This window comes from Juglans regia, chromosome 6 (assembly GCF_001411555.2).
Source record: "Juglans regia cultivar Chandler chromosome 6, Walnut 2.0, whole genome shotgun sequence".
Lineage (NCBI taxonomy): Eukaryota > Viridiplantae > Streptophyta > Magnoliopsida > Fagales > Juglandaceae > Juglans > Juglans regia.
In genome coordinates this window covers 1292968-1305034 of record NC_049906.1, presented here as the reverse complement: position 1 = coordinate 1305034, position 12067 = coordinate 1292968, and the positions used below count along the sequence as shown (strand labels likewise).

The 12067-nt window shown below is 35.2% G+C and overlaps 1 protein-coding gene across 10 annotated transcripts in view; it reads right to left on the bottom strand.

Moving 5' to 3' along the window:
- Window positions 1–6393: 6393 nt before the first annotated feature.
- The window catches only part of LOC109010192, an 11941-nt gene continuing 6267 nt past the window's right edge, over window positions 6394–12067 (bottom strand). The window contains exons 2-9 of one of the 10 annotated variants that reach the window (XR_004801791.1): window positions 10904–11022; window positions 10702–10821; window positions 9882–10021; window positions 9129–9437; window positions 8333–8503; window positions 7851–8101; window positions 6702–6839; window positions 6394–6625 (exon numbers count right to left, since the gene is read on the bottom strand). Coding sequence is in view for 1 of the 10 variants with exons in the window: in XM_035691317.1 (XP_035547210.1) it covers window positions 10011–10021; window positions 10702–10821; window positions 10904–11022 (250 nt within the window). In the remaining 9 variants the exon portion in view is untranslated. Of the gene's footprint in view, window positions 6626–6701; window positions 6840–7850; window positions 8102–8332; window positions 8504–9128; window positions 9438–9540; window positions 9613–9632; window positions 10022–10701; window positions 10822–10903; window positions 11023–12067 lie in introns of those variants that run through there. The other 9 variants (XR_004801793.1, XR_004801792.1, XR_004801794.1 and 6 more) reach the window with 9 other exon arrangements.

Sequence of the window (12067 nt, the reverse complement as noted above, 5' to 3'; positions counted from 1 at the left end):
AATTCCATATGAGTCACATGCTCTCGAATTTGGAGCCAAACCCTTAGTTACTGGATCAGCCAATATAAGCTTCATGGGGATGTACACCATAGAAGTATGAGATTCCGCTAATTTCTCCCAAACAAAAAAATATTTAATATCAATATGTTAGGAATGTGAAGAACTTCTAGTGTTTCGAGAGAAAGAAACGGCTGTAGAGTTACCACAAAATATTGTCATTGGCTTCTCAATGGTACTAAAAATAACCAATCCTAAGATAAAATTCCGTAATAATATAGCTTGACATGTAGCTTGATAACAAGCCACATACTCTGCCTCCATAGTTGAAAAGGTAGTAAGGGTCTGTTTAACACTTTTCCACGAAATAGCTCCTTCTGCCATCATAAAAATATATCCAGGAGTAGATCTCTTGTCATTTGGGCATCCTGCATAATCAGCATCGGAATATCCAACAACATCAAGAATGTCGGATCGCCGATATGTTAGCATATAATGTTTAGTGCCTTGCAAGTACCTCAATACTTTCTTTGCAACTTTCCAATAACCCATTTGCAACCTATTGGTTTGCAACCATTCGGTCACTTATCTAAATTCCATACATCATTATGAAATATGGACCTCATCTCTTCATGCATAGCCTCTACCCAATGTGAAGACTGATGACTATCAATGGTTTCCTGGAAAGAAACTGGATCAACAGATATTCCAACACTAAGCTCATGCTCTTGCAAATAGATCGTATAGTCATAAATTGACTTCTTTAGTTTCTTGTGTACGGTACTTCAAAATTTGAAAATTACACATACCAATAATATTTTAGAAAATAATTATTTGTGATCAGTTATTTTTTGTGAAAATAATTATTTTTTATTAAAATGAATATAATTTTGTCATAACACTACAAAAAAATTATTTATTTGCAGTCAGTTAATTTCAATGAAATGATTATTTATAGTTAAAATGTGTTTGTTTGGATTACAAATAATCTTTTTATCGCAAATAAATGATCATAAATATCAATTTTTCTTATAGTATAAATAATCATTCTCGTCGCAAATAACACCTCATAAATTTTTTTTTTCTTGTAATCAACCTACGTGTAAGAGCATCTAATGAATTTGACAAATATTCGTTTGGACATTTGCCACTTATACGAGGATAGATAGCCACTAGACTGTCCCAATTACCAAACCCACTAGGGCCACTGGACTTCAGAAAGCCACAAACAGAGGAAAAAATAAAATAGAAAACTCCAAACCCAACTAGCTGATTGAGAAAGTACTAGCCATACATATTCGTTTGGACATTTGCCACTTATACAAGGATAGATAGCGACTAGACTGTCCCAATTACCAAACCCACTAGGGCCACTGGACTTCAGAAAGCCACAAACAGAGGAAAAAATAAAATAGAAAACTCCAAACCCAACTAGCTGATTGAGAAAGTACTAGCCATACATGTGCATGTCTTTTACTTTCCACGTATGTATATATATAGCCGAACTAGTTCTGACTTTCTAGTTTCAAAATATTGCTGATTGGCAGAAAACGAAGGAAAGAAGAAATGGATAAGTAGTTTAAAATTAAACACAAAGAATGCAATCTGATTCGCAGAAGCCTTGAAAATTATGACATGCATGCAGCTGCACGCAAAATGTAGGCATGCAACCTCTTGGTTATATCTCATGTCAAGAAAATTCGGATCTATACGACTTTCCAATTAATATAAGATGTGAGCTATTTAAGTGGATTTTGCTTATAAAAATAAAAAAATTCTAGACACAGTCCTAGTTGGGGGCCTGCATGCGCACGAAATGAAACGCTTCGTTTCATTTAAGTAAAAATTGCATAGAAATAAAAACCCGTCATTTAACTTGGCTATTGTTTTAATTGTTCAAGCTCCTTCTCCTGAGTCAAATCGCACTGAAACATCTTTGTTTGCCTTGCACTGAAACTGCTGGACGTCCGTGTTCATGTTGCATGCAAAGAAATCATCACATTAAGAAATGTCTGGATTCAAATTGCACTCATCTTCACCCTGATGTCTCAAAGGTAGAATCACATGAAGGTCCAAATAATCTCCTCAGTTGTCAGGATTCAGCAAGTGAAGGTGATACTATTCAATTTAGACCTAGATCTCCTAATATTCAAGATGATTTTTCAAATGAGTATATTAGTTCAAGAATGCAAGATCGCTGTTATGATAGTCCTGATGGGGAAATTACCTACGGGAAATATTGGAATGATTCTTTTACAAATGAAAAATCAAAGTCTTTCTAGTTGGAGACTAAAATTTCGGAAATAAATTTAACTGGATCCATCTTTGAAGTGGTCTATTTTTAAGTATCTGTTTTTAGAGGACGAGGTCTATTTTCAGAGCACTTTTACAGATGAGCAATCAAAGTTTTTCTCGTTAGAGACTAAAATTTCGAAAAGAAATTCAACTCGATCCATCTTTCAAGTGGTCTGTTTTTAAGCATCTATTCTTGGAGGATGAGATCTATTTTCAAAGCACTCAAATGCGAATGAGACTATAGATGCCGATAGTGGTGGAGGAGATGCAGAGGGAGCTCAAACGATAGAGATCTATTTTCAAACACTCAAACGCAAGACCATTGTGCTTTGGGTTGATGTGTCTGGGCCTGTGTTCTGGGAATAGAGATAAGAATGAAAGTGCAGAGAGTTATGTCACATTGTTTGAGGGAGGAAGATAAAGTCGAGGGTATTTTTTATATTTGACCAAAACTATAGGAAAAATGACATAAACATCCATTTCGTGCGCACGCAAGCCCCCAACGGGGACTGACGCACGGCTCATAAAAATATGCTTTGCATGTTATATATATATATGTATATATCTAACATGCACTTATTACAAGAAAAATGATTATTTGTGACTAATTGTATTGTATTCAAATGATTATTTCTTAATAAAATGAGTCAATTCTTATCGCAAATAGTCATTCTCGTTATAAATAATTCGTTATAAATACTCATTTTGATGAAATAAACATTTAAAATAAAATCATGTCTATATATTACCGTAGCATGCTTACAACTGAATGGAAGAAAACATACCTCCTCTATGGTAATTAGAAGATGAGCTAGCCATCACTTTTGTGTGTCTCGAATAATCTGGTGTTTGTGCGTGATGAGGAAACTTTTACTCTTTTCTCTCTGTGACAAAAAAATGGCTTTCATGGAGTCTAATGGGCCAACTCTCTCTCTCTTTCTCTCTCGCTCTCTCTCTATATATATATAAGGGTGAGAGTAAGGGCTTCCTCAAATGCTCACTAAATAGCCCAGCCCATTATGGGCTCACATTATGACTATGCTAGTTTACACATAAAAAAAAATACAACAATCTCCCACTTGGACATGAGCAAAGTCATCTACACAAATTTAATAAGAACTTGCATTCGAAGAACACAATCTGGATCCAGTGCATTTGCATTCAACAAGTTATGAGTGCACCGATAGGATGTATGACACAAAACTAGTACCTTCAATCATGATATCCAAACAAATAATATGCAAGTACAACACACATATCAACACAAAGGTAATTGATATATTCTCAAATGAAGCCCAATGAGACTATTTCATAGTGTCCCACTTTAAAACACAAAATATTACGTAATTAACACAAAATATATGCACACTGAAATGTTGCAACCAAGTGCTCACAACAAATACAAAGATACATCTCCTACTAACTTAATAGAATAGGCAACTCTAACAATCCTATATGAGTCACATGCTCTTGAAACACTTTTGGAGCCAAACCCTTAGTTAGTGGATCAGCCAATATAAGCTTCCTGGGGAGGTACACCACAAAAATATGAGATTTTACTACTTTCACCGAAACAAAAGAATATTTTATATCAATATGTTTCGAACACGAAGAGCTTCTAGTGTTCTGAGAGAAAGAAACGGCCACATAGTAATAACAAAATATTGTCATTGGCTTCTCGATGGTATTCACAATAACCAATCCCGAGATAAAATTCTGTAACCATGTAGCCTGATAACAAGCCACATACTCCACCTCCATAGTTGAAGAGGTAGTAAGTGCTTGTTTAACACTTTTCCACGAAATAGCTTATTCTGCCATCATAAGATATATTCAGAAGTAGATCTCTTGTCATTTGGGCATCCTGCATAATCAACATCGGAATATCCAACAACATCATGAATGTCGGATCGCCGATATGTTAGCATATAATGTTTAGTGCCTTGCAAGTACCTCAATACTTTCTTTGCAGCTTTCCAATGACTCAAAACTGGATTGCTTAGGTATCTACCGAGAACACCGACAATATAAGCAATATCTGGTTTTGTACATACCTGAGCATACATCAAACTACCAACAATTGATGCATATGGAATTGCATGCATCTGAATCTTCTCATCATCATTCAAAGGACATTGAGACTTATTAAGTATATCACCTTTAACAATAGGTGTTTTTCCAGAAGAGTAGGACTGCATATTAAACCTATGCAAAAGAAAATCAATATAGGTTTTTTGAGAAAATCCAAGACACAATTTCCTCTATCACGGGAAATCTATATACCTAATACATAGAACACCTCACCAAGATCTTTCATATCAAAATGAGAAGACAACATACACGTAGTCTCAAGTAAAAGCTTAATGTCATTAGTTGCGAGTAATATATCATCCACGTAAAGCATAAAAAAGATATATTTGCTCCCAATGATCTTCAAGTATATGTATTGATCAACCATATTTTGTTTAAAACCACAAGAGGTAACAATTTCATCAAACTTCAAGTACCATTGCCTTAACGCCTGTTTAAGCCCATAAATTGACTTCTTTAGTTTGCACACCATATGTTCCTTATTATTCATCTGAAAGCCATCTGATTGCTTCATATACACTTCTTTAGACATATGCCCATTAAGAAAAGCTGTTTTGACATCCATTTGAGGTAGCTCCAAGTCAAAATGAGCTACAAGTGTCATGATGATCCGTAATGAGTCTTTGGTAGACACTGGTGAGAACGTATCATTATAGTCAATGCCCTATTTCTGGCAAAAGGCTTTAGCAACTAGTCTAGCCTTGTACTTCTCTACTTAGCCACTAGAATTCTGTTTGGTTTTGAAGATCCATTTGCAACCTATTGGTTTGCAACGATTCTGTCACTCAACCAAATCTCATATATCATTCCGAAATATGAACCTCATCTCTTCATACATAGCCTCTACCAGTGTGAAGATTGAGGACTGTCAATGACGTCCTGGAAAGAAGCTGGATCAACAGATATTCCAACAATAAACTCATGCTCTTGCAAATAGATCATATAATCATCAGAGATTGCAGGTCTACGTGTCTTATGTGATCTCCTCAAATGAACATCATTAGTTACCCCTTCAACGACAGTAGGTCTATTGTCAATAATGGGTTATTGAGTAATGCCAACAGTGTGCTCTACATATTGAGGCAAACTTATAGATGGTGAAATAATAGACATCAGGAAAATAACAAGCTCCTCCTTGAATGCAATCTTTCGTGGCATTGAATGTTCACAATTAATATCATCCTCAAAGTAAACAGCTCGATCCGACTTAATGATTCTAGTTAAATGAGAAGGACAATAGAACTTGGAGCTTTTTAAGCCAATACAATCGGCCACAAAATACCCAGTAATAGTTTTAAGGTCAAGTTTCTTTAGCTATGGATTGTTAGGTTTTACTTTTGCCTTGCAGCTTCAAAACATGAAAATGAAGCAAACTAGGTTTCTTTCTTGACAATAATTTATTAGTAGTTTTAGGGATTGACTTACTCGATACTTGGTTAAAAAAGTATGCAACTGTTTGCAAAGTCTCTGCCCACAAGAACTCAGGTAAGGACGAGTGACTAAGCATACATCCACTATAAGAAATTAAGCATTTTTCCAGCACTCAAAATCGTCGCAAATATCCCCAATAATCGTTGCATTTAATCATTTTTGACAATTTTGAAATCGCTGCATGTTTGACAAAATCAAAGTGCCATGTTTGATTAATTTCAATGATATGCAAAAATCATCACAAAAAATTATTATTTTCAACAATTTTAATCTGTCGCAAATATTGAAAAAATCGACGGAAATGACCCTCCCATTTACCATTAAAATCGCTGAGAAAAATCATTTCCAGCGATATTCATCGTCGCAAAAGATTAATAAATTGCCGCAAATAACTCATTATTTTTCCTAACGATTTTAAATTATCATCGTCATTAAGTATGCCAACGGGTAAACTTCACCGCAAAAGACTATTTGTGGCGATTTAGTTTCGCTGCAAATATGTTTATGCTATGAAAAATTATTTCCGATAAATTTTACTAGCCGGAAAAAGTGTTTCAAAAAATTAAAAAAAAAAATACACAAAAAATATAGAAAAAATATTATATACATCCAAGTTTTGCAGGCTTCACAATTTTACCTTACACTACGGATTATTGGATGCGCTACAATCAATACAGAAAATACAGGAAAAAGATAAGGCAGACGAAATTCAACCTCAGAACATGTTTATTCCCTTTTCTAACAAACCACTTCATATTGTAATACCTAGTTCGAAAACATACACAGTTGAAAATATGAGATGCTCCAGGTCCTGCAGAGAATTTTATGGAACAGAATTAGTACCTTTAAGTTTATATGAACACTAAATATAGTAGGTTTATACATACCAGTCTCGAGATCATGCCAAGAGTGTGCAGCAACTGATCTCCTTGACAAAGATGAAAGGATTCTCTCATTCAATTGGGGAACTGAACGTTGAGCATGATTTTCTTTAGCTTCAATTTTATGTATCTCGTCACTCATCTCTAATAAGATGCAGAAAAAAGTGTCACATGGAAAGCTTGATAAAATATTAAAATTAACGAAGCCGTGGATTCAAAAACTCTGGTTCTTAAATCAGGATGACAAATATGAGAATTAATTATTTCAGTTGCAGGAGGTGGCAATGCCATAATCCTTATGCAGTCTGATATTGTTGCAGCCAAGATTATATACAAATCACTCTAGAACCAAATGACATTCAGATCAAATACACTTCCTTTTGTGAAAATAGAATGTAAGGTGAAATCGTGGATCAAGAGCCCATTACAAAACATGCGTTTCTTCCAAAGTTTCAAGAGTACTCATAAACAATAGCCATTTCCAAACTCAGTGCAAAAATAAAATTTAACATTAGAATACAAAACATGTAATTTTCAAACTTAGTGCAAATACAAAACTTATACATGCCATTTTCAAACTCAGTGCAAATATAAAACAATAGAGAACGTAAATCCAACCCAATATACATGCCATTTCCAAACTTAACATTAGAATACAAAACATGTCACTTTGGCTGAAATATTGCAAATACAAAATCTGTCCGGTTGTAGTATCTAACCAAGAGAAAGTCCATCAAATTTATTTGGTAACCGAGAACTAACTCACTTCACATGAAACTAGCATGCGTTTTATGAGTATTATGAAATACTAATGATATAAATGTGGTCGAAATACAACATACTCAACTCAACTAAGCTTTAACCCAAATATATGAGTCTTAAAACCACATAGAAGAGTATCCTGTTAACTCCACAGCAAAGAACTAAAAGTGCTTCCTATATTTTAGCATCCTGTGTCATATATTCTTCTTTTCTTCTTTGCATCAGATTATCTTATCACTTTTCTTAAATCCATGCATAAACTCTTGTTGAACCTAATCTCTCCAAATAAATTAAATGCCGTTTCATTGTTGGAAGCAAATAATAAACTGTATATCAACCTCAACCTCAAATTATAAACATTTCAGAAAAATCGGTGAATTAATTAAGGCTAACCTTTAGCATGTCGCCTTCACTAAATGCCCTCCGCATTCCATAAACTGCACCAAAATCCATGCCGTGATTGGATCAAGGCTCACAAACGATTCTTCCAAGTATGCTCAAATTTGACGCAAGTGATTCCTCTTGATTGAATGAAATGATAACACCACCCCAAGTAATGAGTACTCTAGCTAGGTGTCTCTCATGTATACTAATTGTGTATGGGGGTTGCACCATTGCCACTTATTAATAAAATCTTCTTACTTCTAAAAAATAAATAAAGGGAAACTCAGTAGCAGAATGTGTTTAGAGAAGTTCTTTTTAGTGACTAACAGAGTGTCTTGAGGCTATTGGAAATTCGACCAGTTTATCATGTTTTCATAAGATTCTATGTCTTCTCCCTCTAATTCTAAAATGTGTTTAGAGAAGTTCTGGGAAAATATGTTAATCGATAGAGTACAAAACTAAGTTACAAACAGAACAAAGGACAAAGGTACCTTCCACATCAGGTTCTTTGGATGAGTAACTGATGGTTAGCAAAATGAGGAGTACTAGCCAGCATATGGTTAGCTTTAGAGGATGCCAGCTTAAAACATTTACAAACATGCAACAGTCCTCAATTTCCAAGGAGTATTCACTTGGTGACCTCCTGCCCAGTTTCTAGAACTCTACATAAAGGAAAATAAAGCACCAAGGAATACATTGTTAAATACTATTTGTCTGGAAATGCAAAATAACACTTCATCCATTATTCTCTTTGTCCCACAATACATGAGAGTTTTAAAATGGCATGCCTTTTGATAAAAGAATAAAAACCTTCTTATTGCGCTTGGGAATCCAAGGCTTTTACCATTCAGTATACATTTTATCAGAAACAGTCGAAGCAAAGTCATGAGAGTGTTCAAAGTAGTTCAACAATAATAAGTTCGCAAAATGCAAAAAGGCGAGTCCTTTTTTCTTTAAAATGGGTGCCAGTTGATACAAATCCCTTAAAATGTCCCTATTAGTTAAACAAAAGTTTCCTTGGCTAGAACAAAGGAACATGCAGAAGTGCGAGGATCCTAAAGAGACCTAACACTTCATGAGAGGTGCAAGGATCCTGTGATATACAGCCTCCTACCACACTTCCTTCCTCGTCATAAATATTGTATAGGACTTGTGCAAAAGAAGGGTTTGCATCATCCTTTTCTAATTAAACTACTCAACAAATGATAGCTGATTAGTTGTCATGTATACTGTGTAGACTGTAGAGTAAGCTATCAGCAATTAACATTAGTGCAAAATAACTGTTACCTCAGAAACTTGACAGTTGCTTACATGCGACTTCCAAGGTTGAGGTTCCAATACAAGAATGCCACCCTGCTTAAGAAAAGAACATTTTCTGAATAGATGGTTCAATAGACCTTACATGACAAGGTGGAAGTACCATAAAATCAGAATTACTCTCAGATAAAGCCCCATCAATAATTCAAAGAAAAAAATGTGCATAATAAGAAAATATAAATAACAATTACTGGATGAAGCAATCTCCAAATCTTTGAAAATAATGTAATCAATCCTTCATCACCCCAGTTAAGATGAATCCATTTTGTTACACTCAAACTGCAATGCAGGAAATATGCATTTCACCAAACAATCAGATATTAAGGTTAAGCAAAAACATGAACAAAAAATGAGAGCTTATAATAGCACTAAAAAGTTTTACCGTGTTTCCCATCCCCCACTGGCCCACCCCCTTCTTTTTCTTGAATAAAAGACAGCTTGAACTACTGACGAGATAATTATTCCTGTCTTGTGTTCAGTTTTCAGTCTTTAGGATAACTTTATGGATTAAATTAGGCCCAAAGCGTTTAGAAAAAAATAATATGAAATAAAATAAAACAAAATGCAGCTACACTCGAACAACTCATGAATATGTTTAGCCAAAACAGGAACTTTGCAAAATGTTACATGGAATACTGAGGCAGATATATCACTGCCAAATGATTGGGGAGAGAAGCAAATAGAAGGAAGAGGGGTGTGTAAAAGTAACACAAATCATATTACCAAAAGTTTGTCAGAGCTGCATCGCTTTTTTTCCAGTAACTTTTTCTCTACGTTTCTTCTATATTGGCAAGTATTTTAGTTACAGAACAGTTCACATCGTTTCACTACCTTATAGGGTTCAGTCGTAAATCAAGAAATCCCTACCAAAACAAAAATATAAGATGAGTCAGGTCCAAATAATTAGTGTCATGATCTTGTAATTCAACCAAGTTAGACAAAAGTATATTCTTGCTATGAGACTTCAAAAAATAAATGGAGGACATAAAGTAATTGCTTAAAAGCATCCAAGTAATATCTACTTTTGTTATCTAATTTGATCTTTTAACCCCCAGGCCGCAGCTTATAACTTGGATAATTCATAAACCTGACAAGCTAGCACTAACCATGGAAGATATCACTTCTTCATTTTCTGCATGAATGAAAGTAACCATCTCCTGCCTAAGTGTATTGCTTATTTCAACTCATAATTCATAAAAGGTTCAAGTCAAAAGAAAAGGAAAAATAAAACTGAATTATTAGTTACAAGTATTGAACTATGTCCAGAATGAACTATTATGCTAATGTACTTTCATTTTTCACCTTCTTTCCAGGTAAGCGTGATGTTGCTGGTATAAGTTTCTAAGAACACATGAAATTCTATATATAAATTAACCAAGAGGCAATGAATGAGTGTGTGTGTGTGTGTGTGTGTGTGTGTGAGAGAGTGAGAGAGAGAGAGAGAGAGAGAGAGAGAGAGTGTGTGTGTGTGTGTTCAGAAGCTGTTTAACATGCTAGTCAAAGCTTCCTCTTGATGCTTTATACCATAAAAGTAGCAGCATACCTGGAATGCAATTACAGGATGTGGAACAGTTCGATTTAACAGCATAACTATGATTTCCTTGATATGTATAAGAACATTTACATGTCCATTTGTTTATGCCAGAAGTATCAGAAAGTTCATCTGCAGCCAAATATTCAACTTGAGACAAAATCTTCATAGCTTTATCAGAGGAGCAGAATGGGGAGCAGTGGAAGAAGTTCACCAAATCTTGGAGTTGCTGGAAAGATCAAAGAATTCATGTGGAGAGTCCTTGATGCTATCTTACCTACAAAAAACAGCCTTTTGAGGAAAACAGGTTGTGTCAAGTGCTTCTTGTCCAATCTGTAATATGGAGGAAGAGTTTGTATGTGATGTGTCGGATTTCTAGGAAATAATTTGGGAAAGATTTCTAGGAAATAAGTTAGGAAACTTTGTTTTAAATATGTCAGATTTCTAGGAGATAAATTAGGAAGTTCTATTTTAGATAAAATCTGAAATAACTATTTCAGATTTTAGATATTTCTGTTTCCTGTTTTATAGCCTAGGAATTTGCTGATTTGATTTCCTTATTAGGTGGCCCTCCTGATTTGGTGGCCTTCCTCTTCTATTTATATTGTAAACGTTTCTGTTGGAAAATAATAAGAATGATTATTCTTCTTCCCAAAAACTACATGGTATCAGAGCTTCGTGCTCTTTTTCTATTTTCTCCTTTCTTCTGATGATGTCATATAAGTCGGCAATGACCGGCTCTTCAGACTCTTCTACTTCCGAAACAATTCCGCCCAATTCCACCATCCCTCCCACGCATGTATCTGCTGATTCCTATTCCCAGAATTCAGCTCTTTATCTCACAACTACAAAACTCAATGGGCATAACTATCTCGAGTGGGCTCAGTCTGTCAAATTGGCAATCGATGGCAGAGGCAAGTTTGGACATTTGACTGGCGAAATATCAAAACCTGTTGCTGGTGACCCTAATATAAAAAAATGGCAGTCAGAAAATTCTCTTGTTATTGCTTGGCTCATCAATTCCATGGAACCTACCATTGGAAAACCTCACCTATTTCTTCCCACTGCTCAAGATGTCTGGGAGGCTGTTCGAGATCTTTATTCGGACCTGGAGAATTCTTCTCAAATTTTTGAGTTGAAAACTCGACTTTGGAAATCCAAGCAAAATGATCGCGATGTTACGACTTATTACAACGAATTGGTAACGTTATGGCAGGAACTTGATCAGTGTTATGAGGATGTTTGGGAAAATTCGAATGACTATGCTCGTCACAAGAAGAGAGAGGAAAACGACAGGGTTTACATGTTCTTAGCTGGCCTTAATCGAAGTTTGGACGAGGTCCGAGGTCGCATTCTTGGCCGGCAACCATTGCCCTCT